This window comes from Pteronotus mesoamericanus, unplaced genomic scaffold (genome assembly GCF_021234165.1).
Source record: "Pteronotus mesoamericanus isolate MK-2021 breed Mesoamerican mustached bat unplaced genomic scaffold, CSHL_Meso_final contig_90, whole genome shotgun sequence".
NCBI lineage: Eukaryota > Metazoa > Chordata > Mammalia > Chiroptera > Mormoopidae > Pteronotus > Pteronotus mesoamericanus.
The window spans coordinates 36,166,441-36,184,200 of NW_026555277.1; the positions used below are offsets into that span (position 1 = coordinate 36,166,441).

Consider the following 17,760-nt stretch of genomic DNA (forward strand, 5'->3'; position numbering starts at 1 on the left):
GCAGTCCATTTTTCAGACACATATCCTTTTCCTAAAATGAAGCTCATGATTCCCATCAGGAAGAGTGTGCCCCACGATGAAAACTACAGAAAAAGGTAAATCGTGGAAGTATAGACTCTCAGGCTTGGACGCCACCCGACCAGTCAGCCAACTGCCTTGCTCAGAGATGAGCGAGCCGAGGCCTACGATCCCATGGCCCCATGTGGCGGAGCCAGTTTCCCCTGCCCTGGTCTGGGTGCCGTTGCTTCTGCATCTTGCTTGAGTGTCTATAAAAAAATAAAAGTGGTTCTCCTTCCCTTCTCTGGAGATAGCTGACTAAAGTAATATTGAAGCCTCTGTTCAAAAAGAGTTATTTGACATATATTATTTTATCAACATATACTAGTTTGTAAATATGGAGTTCTTGGAGAGGTATATTAATTCTGTTTTTCTTATAAGTTAGCCTTTAATAGAAGAGGCGTCGCTTTCTGTGATACAAAATTTTGGAACGCATGTGAATCTCTATGGTCCTAAGATTCATCTCAGAGATGTTTCATGCTCTACGAAATGTATATGAACTTTGGTTCCTGAATTGCTGAAGCTACTTACCTTTTTTTTTAATCACCAAGCAAAAGCTCTCTTCTTGAGATTCATTGATGATCGTGCCAAGGTCTTGGACTGATCAAATACCGAGCGGTATTCCACTTTTTTTTTTTTTTTACATAATCTTGATAGGACAGTGTTTGCTTTATACTTTGGCCATGACTGGAGGATTCTAATGATACTTCACATGATAGTCAAATGATACTCACAGTTTGCAATGAAGGCCGTGGACTCAAGTTCACCTTTTCCATTGTCACACCACTTGTCGAGTGGCCTGGGGGAGATGATGAAGTTGAGTAAGCCTCAGTTTCCCCATTTGTAAAGTGAGGCTTTATGTGTAGTCTTATGTTACCTGCTACCGTGGTTGCTGTTTTTGCTGCTGTAGTTATTGTTATTCTCAAAGTTCTCCAAACCTGCCTGGGGAAGGGCTAGTAGCCAGAAGAGATCCAAATTCCATTTCTAAATTCTAGTGAGAGGAAAGATGGGGATAAGGGACTCACCTACCTTGGCACTGAAGTTGTCACCTCCTTTAAAAGAAAATTTTACCTGGCTCAAGTGTTGATACTGGATTTTGTGTGCTTGATTTCTCTTCCATCTTCTTATACCAAATATGTCTGATTTGGTAACGGGAAGGTCACAGGTGTGAATTTTCATGGTGAATTGCAGAAAGGAGAGACCTGAAGGCTCAGTCACAGCCTTTAACATGAGACGAGAGGCAGGAGAACCTGAGGGAAGCAACCAACCCATTGCGTGTGGGGACTGCCCCTTACGTGGCGCCCTTACCCCGTCTTTCATGGTGTCAGTGTTAAGTGGCGTATGGAGGGCGAAAGCAATTTGATAGGCAGCTGCCAGGGAATGAGGAAATGGTTAATAGAGTAGTTTTTAGCTGTTTGAACTAGTTAACTGCTGAATTACATTGTCAAGTGAGGTCTCTCCTTTCTGCTGCCTCTCTAAGGAAAAACTTGGGATGGACCGCATACCTGTCATGTATGCACTTGTCTCTAGCCCGCATCTGTTCATAGGCTAAAAATGAAATCCACTTACAACTATTACCTGGAGGACTTTTATAGGTTTTATAGGGTACAGCTAGGACCTGTTTTATTGTTTGTGACAGTGGCTTCAGAAGCCACCTTTGCCAGCATTTTTTTTTTTAAGTCAAGTCCTCAGATATTTATTTGCTTGTTTGTTTGTTTGTTATTTCAGATACATCACTTTTAATGTATCTGAAGCCACACTGGCCCTTTCATTGTAGATAGTTTGAGGAATTTTCCCCAAGGACCCTTACAGGGGGAAAATCCAGGATTTGTGTGTGTTTCTAAATTACAGGGCATGATTCATATGTGAAGATTCAACGTCTCTCTGTTTTCTGCATTGTGCAGCCAAATTATGACTATTCCTGTGTCTATGCTCATTTTTCTTGTCTCTTTATAAACACCCAGCACCTATTTATTTTTCTGTTAAATTAAGGTTTCAAGTCCAATATCGCTTAATTAACTTCTTAACTTTGTTTTCCAGGGATATCAGTATGAACAACATTACACAACTACCAGAAGATGCATTTAAGAACTTCCCTTTTCTAGAGGAGCTGTAAGTATCACTTTGGGAATTGTTTGTTTGTTTGTTTTATCTCCTTGAAAGCTTACAACAAATAGTCTAATGTGTACTGTTAGGAGACATATAGATAGCTTCAGTGGGCTTTGTGCAGAGGAAATCATGTTTTTTTTTGAGGGGGGGAAACAAACTTAATTTTTTAAACAGTGTAATTGCTGAAGTTATTTTTGAATGGCAGAACTAAAAATGCTACTTCTGTCAGACTTTTTTTTGTTTTTTTGCTGCAATTATTATAACCATGAGTGCTGCAGTGACACAAGTTAATTACAGTGTTGTCCTGAGATAACAAAGATGCTGTGTAATTACCATTGTTGCCAAAGGAGTTGCAGTATGGGTAACACAACCATAAAAAATAATACAAGGCCTTTCAGGGTCATGATGCAGCAGGCAATATTGGTGCAAGCGAGCAGAGAACTGAGTATAGGTCACTTTGGACATTTGCGGGCGGCCTTTAGGGATGGGATGAAGGCATGGAACGCCGTCTGGGTCTCCTAGAACACCTTTGATGTTAGAATGTTTCTGAACTTGTCAGTTGCATCTCACATTTCTAATTTAACAGGTTACATTGTGGAAAATTTCTTTCCACTTGTTTTAACCTCCATTTTGTTTTGCTCTCCCCATTTTTTTGAAGTTCCTAGTTAAAATGGGCACTTTTAGATTTTAAAGGAATTTGAAACTGTATGTATGTTTTAAGAACCCAGGTGAATAAAGTAAAATCAGACTTATGTCAAGTTAAATATAGACTTTTAATGATCAAGCTAATTGATTGTGTAGTATGTGGAGGTAAGAAGATTACAGTTTGATACTAAGAACATCAAAGAGATACAGCCCCGAAGGAATCTAAATTCATATTACAGTTTGAGTCCTACAGCCCAGCTGTTGAGTATTAGATGCAAGTCAGTGAATGTTGCCTATCTTAGCTCGGCCCCTCCCCCAGCTGGGGCACAGGAATCAAATTAAGAGAAGCAGGTTGTGCTCCCTGCTTCTGACCGAGTGTTGAAATAGTAGTTAAGGATTTAACCAAGTTAAGAAGAAAGGTTTCTTCCCACACTACTTAGTTGAACATAATGTTCCCACAGTCAAAACTGAACAGAGATTATTTACACTTCCGAGCTTGTGAACTGTGTCAAGTTACTTCACTTCCCTCTGCTCAGTTTCTTTGTGTATAAGGTACAGACAACAACAGTCCCTCCCTCATCATATTGTGGTGAAGACAGAATGGATTAACAGATGTTAAATGCTTAGGACAGAGAGAGGGTTATGTAAATGCTGGCTAGTACTTATTTTACTGTTTTAAAAGCGCATTAAAAAAAGCAATGGCATATACCAAAAGTTATCTTTGGATAAAAGAATTAAATGTATGTTTTATTTTAGCCTATTTTTTCATCTCAGAAACATCTCTGAGATGGATCTCAGGACCATAGAGATTCACATGCACTCCAAAGTAGTGAGCATTAACTATTTTGTGATAGTTATTTACTTTTAATTAAAAATTTTAATTGAATTTGAAAGGAGTGAACTATGTATTTGAAGCCCCACTCCTTACAGATCCTAATCAAGCTTGGAAATGCTTTACCTATTTCTTTTTATTTCACATATAGTTTCAGACTTAGGATTAGTCTCCTTTTACAGAAGTAATTATGCAATGAGAGGACATTACAGGTGATTGTTCAGCCATTGTAGACCCACTGTGGGCAGTGTGACACCCCAGGCGGGGCAGAGGGAAGCTCTTTTCTTTGAGGGGTGATTGTGTGCAGACCACCTTTGTCAAGGCCTTTGACTGCCAGCTCCACTCTGAGGAGTTTGCAGAGAGGACCCGGATGTGGAGTCAGCCCTGCTTAAGCTCTGCTTTGTGAAGTTCACATCTTAGATTTCCTAAAATCTCAAATGACCAAGCATATGTCAAGCTCATAAATGCCGTCAACCGAGGCTTTTAATTGGAACCAAACTGAATGTGACTGCTAGTTCTTTGTAGCTAGGTCACGTTTGCTCTGTATTCTGCTATCACAGTGATGATGGGAGTCCATGACGTCGAGTCAGTTACACCTTCTTCAGACATTGTATGGGATTTCAAAACCCATCCAGTTAGGAGAGCTGATGTCAATTCCAAAGATTAGGTCAGAGTAGTCTTTCATGCTCTGGGAATATTTCAGGCATTCAAGGGAATTTTTTTTCCATGTTAATATAAGCATGGTAAAAAGCCCATTTTTAAAAATAAAACCTTGTAGTTGATTTTGACATTCCAAAATGATGCTGCCACAACTATCAAAAATATTTCATAAACAGCGTAACCATTAGTCAGAAAGTCATCTGGAAGTCATTTGAGAGTCATCATGAAGCTGCAGTGCCCTGTGTAGAAATGAACGGTTTACTGAGGTTTGTTTTTTTTTTCCCATGATACTTACTTAATGAGGTACGCTTTATGTGATGTGACCAGTTTGGCCAAATTTTATGATAATCCAGAATGTTTTGGGTGGAATCACTTCCCGACTATCCATGAAAAGTGTTTATAGATATTTACACATTCACTTAGTCTTTCAGCAAACACTGAGTCCTGCCGTATGCCAGAGCCTGTGCCGGTGCCAGGGAACAGAGACAAGTGGGAATGGCCTTTGTCCTTGGAGTTGACTGCCTGTTTAAAGCTGTGCTGTCCAACACCACAGCCACGGGCCACAGGTGGTTATTTAAATTTAGATTTAAAATAATTACAATTCAAGAACATTTAAAATGTTATTTCCTTAATTGACCTAGCCATCTTTCAAGTGGCTAGTGGCTATTGTATTGGACAGTACAGGTAATAGAACATTTCCAATATTGCAGAAAGTTTAACTGGACAATAATGGTCTACAGCTGCAGTGATTTCCAACCTTTTTCATCTTAAGGCACACATAAACTAATTGCTAAAATTCTGCAGCACACCAAAAATTTATTTGTAGCCTATCTGACAAAAAATAGGTGTAATTTTGATTCATTCCATTGGATGGCTGTTGTTGTGTTGGCTGTTGTGATTTTTGCATTTGGCAGTCTAAGGGGAAGGAGGTCAGAACCCCTGACTAAATAGTCAGGTATTGCATGTTTTTAAAATTCTTGCAGCACACCAGTTGAAAATTGCTTGTTTAGAGGAAGGGATGGAATGAGCACTTGGTGCGGCAGTGGGGAAGACTGTCAACTGCCGTAGAAGTGTGTGCGGGGTCAGTGGAAGTCTAAAGCGAAATGTTTACTTTGAGAGTGTAGGATTTAAGAAGGGTTTCCAGAATAGCTCCAGCTGAGTCTTGAAGACCACATAGGAATTAGCCAGATGAGGGTGGCTATAGAAAGGGTGCTCTAGGGAGAACTTTATGGCACGTGCAGAAACTTGGAGGTACACATTTCAGAAGCATTAGAATATATGGAGTGGTTCGTTATTCATATTGCAAACCAGAGAAATTTGAAGTAATGAAAGATAGAAAAATGTCAGGAGATGAGGCCAGATCATGAGGGACTTTTTAAGCTAAGGAGTTTAGACTATTATTGTGAAGAAGGTACATTGGCTATAAGGGTGAGTAATAGGAGGGATGAGGTTATTATCTTTCTTCTGAATGATTGGGTGCCATTCACTGAGGCTGGGGCCCATCTGGGTCATGAAGAATTTGGTTTTATTAAAGATAATGATGGTAAATAGCATGCATATGGAGTTTTACATGTATAAAAGTTCATTGTCATAACCCTGGGAGGAGAAGCAGTTTTACGAAAGCAGAAGCCCAGCTGAAGAAGTCAGGTGCCTGACTCAGGTTCATCCGCCTGGTTTGTAGTTTTGCTGGCACTTGAAGTCAGATCTCCACAGCCCTGCTGAAACACTATGGGGTACATGTATGTTTTCTCAGGAAAGTATTTAACCCAACTTTTTCAATGAAATGTACTTTTAATACTATTGGTGCCAGTTGTTTTATTTTTACACTTAATTTGCTTTTGCAAGTTTTATGGTTTATAAACAACATAAGCCAGTGATTATCCCCTCTTCTGCCTGGGAGGACACAGAAACAGGTTCTGGCTCTAAATTCTACAAAGTGTGAAATCTTCAGACAGTCTTGGTTTTTGCACCCCAGTTTTATACTCTATAAAATGGGACTTCTTATGGTAGAATTATGAACGGAAAATGGGATAATATTTGTCAAAGTGCTTTGTGACTATAAAATGCTATTTCCACTATTTGTCTTAAACATTGCAGTCTTTCTTTCTCTTCAAGGGTTTGGGGGAGAGATTTTTTTGTTTAGGGATGGGAGTTGGAGTGGGGCCAATAGAGGTTTCTGTTCATGATGTAAAAGGAAAGTCAGAATTTTTGGAAAACATTTGTTCAGCATCGACAGGCTCCGTTGTGTGATGTGACGCTACCACAACTATTTTTGGCTCTCCTTGAGACCTGTCAGGGCACTAGTAGACATTTGGGGAATGGTTGAAATGTGGAGTTATGAAATTGATTTAATTAGAAACAGTGAGGGCATATCCAACTACTTTTCCATAGGCAACCACTGAAAAATCCGTGGATGTTACTTTGAGCTTAAATGTTGCAACAGCAGTAGAAACCATTGGCAGCTTTGGCACTTGTACAGTTATTGTTTAATGCATACTGTAAGACAAGGATAATTTCATTTGTTTCAAAGCGTACTTTGACTTTGGAACTCTTCCCAATGCTCAAGTGAAACTTAAGGTCTCTGAGTACTAATTCAAGATTGCTCGGGTGTTTTTCTATCTATAGGACAATTCTAAATGGAGGCATTACTTTGCAAAAGAGGACTAGTAAATACTTGGAACAGGGAGATTTCAAATCAAATATGAACAATGGGCCAAAACTAAATAGTTTAGCAATATGTAAATATTGTCTAATACATACATATACATAATATATATGTACACACATACACATAAAAATTCACTTACAAAATATTGTAAGCATAAAGAATTTTTGCACATACCATTCACTCAGATTACCCAAATGTTAACATCCTCTCTTTTTCTCTCTGTACACACACACACACACACACACACACACACACAACAAAATGTAAACTATGTGTACATTTTTTTCTGAACCATTTGAGAGTAAGCTGCAGTCATAGTACCCCTTTACCTGTAAATGTTTTATTGCTTATTCCAAAAATACAAGGATATTTGCTTAAATAACTATAGTACAGTTGTCAAACTCAGAAGGCTAGCACTGATATATATATATGTGTGTGTGTGTGTGTATATGTGTGTGTATGTATGTTATCATCTGATCTGTAATCTTTATTCAAATTTAACACTTGTTTCACGAATGTTTTTTAATAGCAAAAGAAACACATTTCTAATTCAAATTACGACATACATCCAAAAGTTGCATCTGGTTACTGTCTTCATAATTTCTTTTAAATTTCTATTACTATATTTTGTGGTCTCTGAGTTAATGCACATAATTAAAATTGGTCAAGCCTGGCAAAGGGAAATTATTCTAGGGTGCAAGAGGAATATTTATTGAGAGTTTATCATGTGCTAAAAATGTTATACATGCTACCTGATTTAATGTTCACAAGGCCTCTCTCTATCCTTATGAGGTAGGTAGAATTTATCATTACCCCAATTTATGGATGAGGGCATGGAGGCTGTAGGGAGGTGAAAAGCTCACTGTGGTCATGCAGTAAATAGCAGAGCCAGGATTTGAGTCTATGTTGATGTGATTCAAGTCTCCTCAATTTCTAAGCCATAATATTGCCTCAAGAGGCACAGGATTGGAAGGAAAATAAGAGACTAGCTGCTCACTATACCTGCTAGTCTAAGTGCGTACATAGCTAACCATCAAAGGTGGTTTGGCTACCCAACATTTCCCTTAGTTCATTGAACACAAAATTTATTGACAAAGAATTCTTCCTAGAATGAAGTTTTCATGTCCAGCCATACCGTTTTCTAGAAGAAAATATCAAGGCCCACTAGCAGATGAATGGTTTGCCCAAAGTACCGCAGTGAGTATGTAACTGAGCTAGAGTTAGACCTACATACTTCAGTGCCACTTCCACTATATCCTATCACCTTCCATGACTCTGAAATATGTAAGTAGTCTCAAATAGTCTTACTGGGTTGTTTAGAGGTGTAGAAAGTAGCTGACTTGTTCTCTTCTAATACTTACAAGGAATTTCGTTGGCCTCCAAACTAAAGTTTGACTCTCTGAACACTCCCTTGATGAAGTCTCCTCAGATAAGCTCTGTCAACTGCAGTAATTTCTCAGAAAAAAACAAAAGAGTTCCTCAGTTGCTCTGGTGATATTTGGCAGTTAAAAATATTATATTCTTGAAGGCATTGCTTTAGTAGGATGACTTCGTAGTGAAGATTGCTGCCCTTACTGTTGGAGAGGCAATAGTGAGCTCACAGAGGACTAGAACTCATCTAATTCACACCATTTTCTATGTGTCATTTGGAGAATTCTCCAATTAGGGAGTAAGGGTAAAAAGAGGGAACTAGGAAGAAAAATTGTACTAAATAGACCTACTATGTACCAGATAAGCCCTCCTAGAACAAACATTGTTGTGTTTTCTTTTTAACTCATAAACTCTATGAACTATATGTGTTTCCAGTTTGTAGATGGGGAGGCTGTGTTTTTCCTCAGAGAGGTTAAGTAACGTTCTCAAGGTCACATAGAATATTAGCAAAGGACTTGGTTTCAGTTCCAGGTCTGACTATGTTCCTGTAGCTGTGGAGGATGAGAAAATAGTTATTAGACAGTTCATTAATTCAGCAGACTTTTGTTAGGTGAAACACTGTGATCAGGGTTGAGTTAAATGGGATTTTTGCTTCAAGAGATGAACAGCGCACTGAAGTTACGGGAGTTCAAAGGAGAAAGGAAATGACTTCTATCAAGAAAGATTAAGAAAGACCTCATCAAAGAGTTGGCATTTCTGGAGAACCTTGAGGGACGGTGGGAGTTATTCATGAGGAGATAAGGAAAAAAGAGCATGAGCAAAGATACGGAGACAGACTAGGATAGGTAATAGGAATGATGTGGTGTTTGGTTTTGTAGTAGTGCTGACTTCCTGAAGGAAGTTACAGGAAAGAAAGTAGGAAAGAGTTTGGGGCCCAGCTGAGGGCCTTTCTTGTCAGACTAATGAGTTTCAACTTTTGAGTGGCTGCTGAAGGTTTCTGAACTAGGAAATGACTTAATCACTTATGACCTTCAGTCAGTATCATCTCATAGCAGAGAGTAGGATGTCTGGAATTGAGAGAGTACAGGGAGACAGAGGAAGACACAAATGGCAATGGTGCAGGTGAGAAAGATGAGAATCTGAGCTAGGGCAGATGTGAGGCAGTAGGAGGGAGGAGGGAATCTATGCAAAAGAGGTTGTGGAAATAGCACCAAGAGGACATTTCAGCTGGGATGACACGGTTGTCATCGATAACACTTAATTTTAAGATAATAATTGTAAGGAGTCTAGTGGTGCTTTGGAAATATTAAAGACAATACAGAAAGAAATTGTTTCAGAAGAGAAGATATGACATGTACTTTTGAATATACATATTGACTTTAGGTAGGTTACGGGTAGGGACATCTGGAAATACAGGCGAAAGTTGAGAATAGAGGTTCATAGGTAGAGCTTACAAAATAGAGTATCATGGGTATAGATTTTGGAGTCTTTTATTTTGAGGTAATTGCTGGAAACATTAGATTATAAGAGCTTGCCAAGGGAGAGAGGGTGAACGAAAAGGGAAGGAGGCCAAAGACAACTCCTTGGGAAACACTCGAATCAGGGTGTGGGAAGAAGACCAAGTGCCAGAAAAGCAGGAGAATTAGGGCAGAACTGTGCCCCAGGAGCTGTGGGAGGAGAGGTTTTTCACAAGAAATGAAGAATAAGCGTTGACATGCTGGAGACAGGGGCCCGTGGCCAGATACTGAGAAAAGACCTGGAATTCTAAAAGAATCATTTCAGTAAGGCTGTGAAAGTGACTTTGAGGTAAGGAAGTTCATCAAGAAGCAGAGTTTTGAAGACTGCTGGTAGGTGGTTTCTGGTTTTTGGAGAGAAGATAAAGCTTGGAATATGTACAGCATTTGACAGGAGTCCACAGAGTTTTAAAGACACAGAAACCCAACTGAGGTGTAACAGAGGATTTATTGTTTCATGTAGAACTACAAAGTCCAGAGGTGGGGTTGGCTTCAGATAGTACTGGATTTCAGGGTTTCAGAGTCATGAGGGTTTTCTCATGCTCTCCATTTCTTAGCTTCAGTTGTCTCTACTTTTGTATTTTGGCTTCATCCTTTCCTGTTGCAAATAGCCTGCCTCCATATAGTGGGAAATACAATCTTTGGTAGCCTCAAGCACATCTTTGCATCTTGAAGTCCCAAATGAATACCTAATGTCTTCCTCCCTGCTTTCAGCAGAAAATTCCTAGGAGGACTGTGGTTGGCCAGACTTGCCTCATGAGCCTGTCCTTGAACCAGTCACTCTACTTTGTTCAGGATGGTATGGCCCAACCTGGGTCATGGACTCAGCCCACCAGAATTACTTGGATGGAGAATTTTCCCCCAAAGGAAACAGAAGAGGGGAAAAAAGAAATGTCTGGGAGAAAGAAATCATGGTTATGACAGCCTATTATAATCCAGTGACTAGACACACTGGGGGGAATATTTGTTTAACTGGACCAATTTAACATGAATAAAGGATGGCTGAAAAATAGAAAGGTCCCAGTTAAAGCCTAGGAGGATTTAAATTTAGAGTAGGACTGACAGACTCTGTCACTTTGTCCCATAGTGTGATTAGTAGCCCAGAAGCAGAAGTGATTAAAGATGTGTTGTACTCAGAATTTGGGTTAGAAAAATCAGGATTTCAAAGGGGACTAGAAGAAATAAAACAGGAGAATCAAGTAATTCATTGTTAGAGTGTTTGACATGGGATTCAGAAAGTGTAGAGAGGCAAATGAAACCAGAGTTCTCTGGCTCATTTATTTATTTATTTTAATCAAAGGTAATGATTTGTTCTTTGACTAAAAGTAGTAGTGACTACGAGTAAAAGAAAACATATTTGACTTTCTACTAGCATGTTTGAATTTTCCAGCAAGGAAATAGGCTAAGTCATTTCTTTCATGTATTGTTCACTCTAAGCCAAGCCATGCTGTTAAATAAGCCATGCTGTTAAATATTGTGTTAAATACAATATTATGTGCTTCAGTAGAACCTTTAACTCAGAATTTGTTCATTATTTTTCCCTGTCCACTATTTATTAGTTTGTTTTGTATATATGTGTATATATAAAATATTCTTTGATATATGTGTATATCAATATTATGTTGGTGATGCTAAAAATATTTGTGTCACTGACATACTTGGCTTATTAAGAAAATAATCATAAAATTAGTGGATATTCAGTTTTAAAACTCTGGACTCAGATAAGGAGAAGAAAGGAAAAATAACCACCTATTATCTCACTACTGAGAGATGGCCATGGTTAATTTTATGTCCTTCCAGACTATGCTGAGAATACGTGTACAATTTCTTTTTTGAAATGGGATACCACTATATAGGTTATTTATTGTTTCATATGTTATAATGTTTCCATATTAATAGATCTAGTTTTTACCATCATTTAATGAATGTTTAGTATTTCATCATTTGGATGCTTCGCATTTTATGTAACCAGCCTCATACTGATCAAGTGTTTATTTACTCTGTGCCATTATAAACAGCAGTTTTAGAAACATACTTATTCTACCTGCCTTTGTGTATTTAATGCACTGTCTTTGTGCTGCTTTTACGACAAAAAAATGATGGGCAAGTTTCCTAAAGGCTTGGATCTGGATTAGATTTGAATGTATGTAAAAGAACAGTCAATATAACAGTGGCTTAAACACATAAGGTTACACATACACACACAGAGCACACAGGCTACTATGGTGCATCGCAAAGTGAGCAGGGAAGTAGGACCTGATGCTTTGGTGTATAGCTACCATGTCAAGATCTTAAAAAAAAAAAAACAAACCTGTCTGCTGGAGCTGCAGCCGTCATGACCCAGTTCTCAGCAGCAGAAAGAATGATGGAGTAAAGACAGAGGGGGATGTTACAAGCCATCTTGAACATATTCAGTACTCATTGGCTAGCACATAGTCACATGGCACAGTTAACAGTGTGATCCTGGGAAATACGATCTTTGCGCTGGGCACATTGTTGTCTCGACTAAAATCAGGGCTCTATTACTAGGTAAGAAGGGAAGAATGGTTATTGGTTAGGCAAGTAGTTAAGATATTTTTGGCTGCAAGTAATAAAACTCATTTCAAAGTAGCTTAAACAGTGAGGAAGTATGCTATCTTCCATAATGAGAAAACTAACAAACACCATAACAAGGTGGTAAAACTCTTCTGGGATTGGTTAGTGGAGTTGTTAGGTGTGAAGAGCCCAGGTTCTGTCCATCTTCCTAGTGGGCTCTCCCCAGTGAGGCCAGCACTGTGGCTGCAGTCTCTCCGCGTATGATATTCAGACATACTGGCATCCAGAAAGGGGCTGGGGGTCATCCTTCCACTGTGTGTCTACTTAGGAAGAAAGCTACTTTTCCCAGAAACCCCCAGCAGACTTCCTGTGACCAGACTGGGGGTCGCAGGTTCATCCCTAAACAAGTCACTGGGATGGAAGCAGCATGACTGGCTAAGAAGTTGGAATTTATTCGTGAAGCTGAGTCTTATGAAGGAGGAGATATTTGAAAAAATCCTGGCTCTACTGGGAAGATATGAATGGGTATTTGGCAGGCAACCAAAGTGCCTGCCACATTCCTCTCTGTACTATTATTCTTCTTGCCCATTCCCTACAGTCCCTTTGAGCCCTTTCTGCCATAGGAAGCCTTTCCTGGTTTGCCTTCCCTGCTCCCTCTCACACTTTCTCTGCTCCTCACCTCTTAGTGCTGGATTAAGGGCCTCATTTTCTGATCTAGGTGTGTGTCAGCATTTACTTGTTCCTTCAACTCCACTGACCTTTTTTCTAAAACCAGAGTTTGTCACACTTTTCGGTATGAACTTTGGTGATAATAACCACATTTTTGATCTTGAAATTGAGGGTGGGCTTAAGACAAAAGAGTTCTTATTTTGAATTTATTGACATAGAAACCTTACCAGACAATATAAAAACTAAACTCCATTGAAGGTTTATGTTTAATGAATCATCCTCATTTATAAGAAATAAGACGAGAAATGTCTTAGGAAAACTCAGTACCTACTTTTCCATACCTCTGACGCTTTGCCTGTAGTCAAAGTTCAAATTTGTTGGTTGATGTTGGTTGTAAAAAATTTTTAAAGCTGTAACATTTCTTCACATGGGTGGACATTGCATGTGTTTATTGCAAGAGATAAATGAGTAGGTTGTCAGGATGACTTTGGTCAGGAAATAGAACTATTGCTGGGGTTTTTATTGATTTACCCATAAAATAAGTCTTCTGTAATTTACTGTAAGAGGAAGTGGAAGATACAAAGGCCAGTTGATGCAGGTGGAACTTCAGTTTCTTTGAATTGAATGAAGCTCTTTTCATATGTAGACGAATCCTAGATGGCTTGCAGACTGGGTACTAGCAAGAACAGGCTCACTTTTTGACCAGCATTACTGCTTTAGTTTTTGTGCATTTAAGCAGAATATGTGTCATGATATGTGTGTGTGTGGAGGGGTGGGGGGAGGTGTGTATGAAACAATTGTCCTCTGTGAAGAAAGGCTACTTTTAAAAACTTGCTCCTATTAATTTCTTTAATAGGGGTTCTTAATACATGCATGTTCAAAAAGCATATTCAGTTCGTACATGCACTTACATAAAAGTCACATGAAGATGTAAAACTGTCCCTGGTATGTGAAGAAATAGGGTAAGTAAAATGTTGTGGGTTGACTAAGAACGCTCTAATATCCTGTATCAGATGAGGTTTACTTAATGCTGGTAGGAAGACTGTCCAGGGGGAAACTATAAAGGATGCTATTTAATTGCGGGCCCTCTGTATTCACTAAGAAAAAAACAGCATCCTTTGGCTCTCTTAAAATCATTTATAAAAAATAACATAAGACAACATTGTTCTGTTTCTGGAATTCACATTACTTTATTTACCTTGTTCCATTTGTGGGCTTCACATTTTTCAGCCGCGCCATAGTACCTTAGGCAAGACATGGAGGAAACCCAGGCTTGCTTTCCTCATCTGTTTTAAAAAACAAACAAAAAAACCAAAACAAAACAGGAGGGGACATGGTGATAACAAGCCTGCCTGGCCCACTATCCAGGGCTTTTTTAAGGACCACTATAGTAGGAATATGAAAATAAAAAATGCTGCATAAATGTTAGTTTTTTTGTTAATAGTACTGGTACCAAACATCCCTAAATCAGAACCAAGTTTTCCTCTTGAGGTCTTTATTTTTCACGGGGGGCAGCAGAGTTCTGAGCACATAGTACGGCTTTACCATGTAAGTATATGATTAAGGACTTATATTAGAAGTATGTCATGGTTTTTGCTTTGACTTTAAAAGGTGGTTCAAATTTTGGATCCTGCTGGTTTCAAATTATATTTAATAAGAGAGTGCCACCCACACTTTCCTGTGGCCATTTCTGCTCAGTTTAAGTCTGACCTGGAAATGCCTTCTCTGAAGGCAGTGTCATGGGCTGGTGCTTCTGTCTATTGTGCTTTGCATGTGGCAGGAGGCATGCTGATCCACCTACTTGAGAAAATTAAATGACATTGCAGGACAGGCAGCTTGGGCGTGTTTGGGTACAATCTGTGATAGTTTGTATTTGCGGCTTCACATAAGATATGCTGGGTGGGGAAGCCTAGGTGCAGGAAGGAATGTCGAAGGAAGAAAGGAGGCACAGCCTAGGGCTAGATCAATGTGGCTCAGTAGGGAAGGGTGGTGCTCAAAGTACCCTTCTCTCAGGACTTGATAATAGCACAGTGCTGGGCCCTCTGGTAACCACCTCTGCGGAAACAAAGGTGGTTGCATGAATCGGTGGGAGGTTGTGGCTACTATTTCCTGGTTTTGTTGCCTACTCCCCAACCTCTCCGTAATGTGATAGAGAAATTGCCAAGTGACGCTCTCTCTGGTTTATATGCAAAGCGTGCTTGGTTGGCCTTACTGCTTACAGTTGCCTTGCCTCCCTCTGCCTGCTCCACCCCAGGCTCCTCACAACAGCTGCTGGAAGCTACTGAGCCCTCATCTACCCTCCCCCCAGCTCATACATATGTCTAGCCAGTGTATATTGTAGTCCTTACTCCACTGTTCTTGGCTAGAATTCCAGCCAAATGGCTACAATGAAATTTCTATAATAGAATGGAAGAAACCTAAATCCAGGCATTTCTCAGAGAAATAAACACCAATTGGCTTCCTCTCTATTACACACTTGCCTCTCTTGTTTCTTTAAATGACCTCCCAAGTGAAGAAATCCGTCTAACCGAGCACACAGATTACCTTCTGAAAGTGGCCTACTTGCTCTTACACACCATTGACCAGTGCCTGCTGAACCAGCACTGTTCCTGTTTCCCCCTCTGGGAAGGACGCCAGAGAGAAAATATCATGTAGCATATACATTAAGGATAGAGGATATAATTGAAAATGCTAGCTTCCCCTGAAAGGAACCCCTAATGTGAATCCATGGACCTTATGAATAATAAATACACACAAAACTGATTCATAAAGACATTGCACACTGAGCCACTTGTGTCCTGTTTCCTGGAAAGATTCCAAATCCAATGGGAGAGCGGAAGTCTGGCAGATTGCTCCACCCTCTCTCGGTCTCTCCTCTCCCTGTCTTTGCTCTCTCTGCTTCTGGGATGGTTGCAGCAAGCAGAATAAACAGGGGTTGCCTTGAGGTAGCCTGGGCCCCCTTTTGAAGTCCTGCTAGACCTGTGTTAAATCTGTGTGATCGTGCGCATGGCCCAGAGGGTGTAGAGATAATACTGTTGACCAGTGGAGTGGTGTTCCCATGTTTAAAGTCCACCCCACCCCACCTTAAGAAAATATGCTCCCAGAATATGTTAAGAAAGAAAATTGTTGCCATAGCACTTTAAAAATCTAGCCAAATAGTTCTCCTGTTAGGAGAGTGAAGGGGAGTAGAAATGAAATGAGGCTAAAAGACACAGAAAAGCAAAGATAATCAGCAAGCTTTCCCCGCTCTTTAAGTAGCAGTGTTACCTTTTTGAATCCAGAGTCTTTACTGGGGCTTAGTTGGAGCATCAAAGCAAATACGAAATGCCTGGTATATGTCAGGTTCCATGCAAGAGGGTACAAAATAAAGATAACCTAGTCCCTGCTTCTAAGGGACATAAAATGCAATTGAAGGAGATATGAAAGGTTCATAGTAACTAGAGGCAAAATAAGATGCATCCAATGAAAGAACTTTGTGTATACAGATACCTGGGGAATCAAAGGAAGGTGATACCACAATGGCTTCACATAATCCCGAGCATCTGACTTGGACAGTTATGATGAATAAGGTTTTGTTGGGCAGAGGCCGGTGTGGGCATGTTTCAGGGGAAAGAAGAGCCTTGAGGAAGATCAGAGGTGGAAAAGCATGGTGTGCTAAGTTGCAGATACAGGGAGCACTGGGGAAAGAGAGAGAATCATATGGAAGGTTTGGCTAATTCAGCAGAGAAAATGCTCAGAGTTGTGTTTTTTAATTTTAATTACATTTAGTTTTAATTACGGTATCGTAATTAAGTGGTTTGAAGCAGGAGTCTTGTGGAAATTCATGGCAATAATATAGGAGGAAAAAAAATGACGGCCTAGACGTAGGTGACAGCAGGAAGAGCGAAAGAGTGGATGGATCGACACCTTTGCCACCACGCCCTCTGTGGCCTTTGGAGACTGAGGAGGTTCGGCGTGCACAGGGGAAAGAAGTGAGTGACGCGTGGGACCGTATACCCTTAGCACACAGAAAAGCGTACCCCCTTCAACCTTCTGTTCTCACCCTAATGATTGTTTTTTTTCTTTAGGGCTTTGCAGCCATTGGAAGAATAAGTAAAAAAAATGTAAATATCATCATTTACCAAATTAAAAAGCTTTTTTGTGGCCAGCCAATAGGTCCATGCAGTGAGAACCTGAGACCACTGTCAGATCTAGCAGAGACAACACAGGGCACAGAGTGGGAAGTAGCTCATCTTTGCTAGGAGAAGGCCATTGGTGACAAATTCTTCCTTAACATCAGCCACCTGTTTCTTTCATGGAAGTTGTGGAAAAAAGACAGCAGGCAACGTTCTGTATCCTAATAGAGTCCCAGTGAGTTAAGGGCACACCCTGTGCCTTTGAGTACCCAGGATGCCATCTTCCCCGCCTTTCCACTGATCCTCGTTGGCTCTGGGATGGATGGTACTGTTAGTCTGTTGGAAACTCTATAAAATTGCAATCCTGAGCTCCTAACAAATTTGCTCACAGCAAAGCTTGTGAGCTCTGGTCCGCTGGGTAAGAACTGTTGCAACTCAAACAAGGCCTCTGCCCCAGCCATTGTGTTCCACCTCTCTGGGAATTGTTTCCTAATCTCTTGGTGACACACCAGCGGCATCACTGTGCAGAGAAAGTAGATAAGCATTGGAGCCAGCCAGGAATGCTGGCTCCTCCATTTACCGGCT

At 40.1% G+C, this 17,760-nt stretch overlaps 1 protein-coding gene across 1 annotated transcript in view; it reads left to right on the plus strand.

Annotated features, from left to right (window-relative positions):
• LGR4 (leucine rich repeat containing G protein-coupled receptor 4) overlaps positions 1-17,760 on the plus strand; it is a 95,949-nt gene that overhangs the window by 47,458 nt on the left and 30,731 nt on the right. Inside the window, exon 2 of the mRNA XM_054585978.1 lies at positions 2,098-2,169. Within this exon, the coding sequence (XP_054441953.1) occupies positions 2,098-2,169 (72 nt within the window). The remainder of the gene's footprint in view (positions 1-2,097; positions 2,170-17,760) is intronic.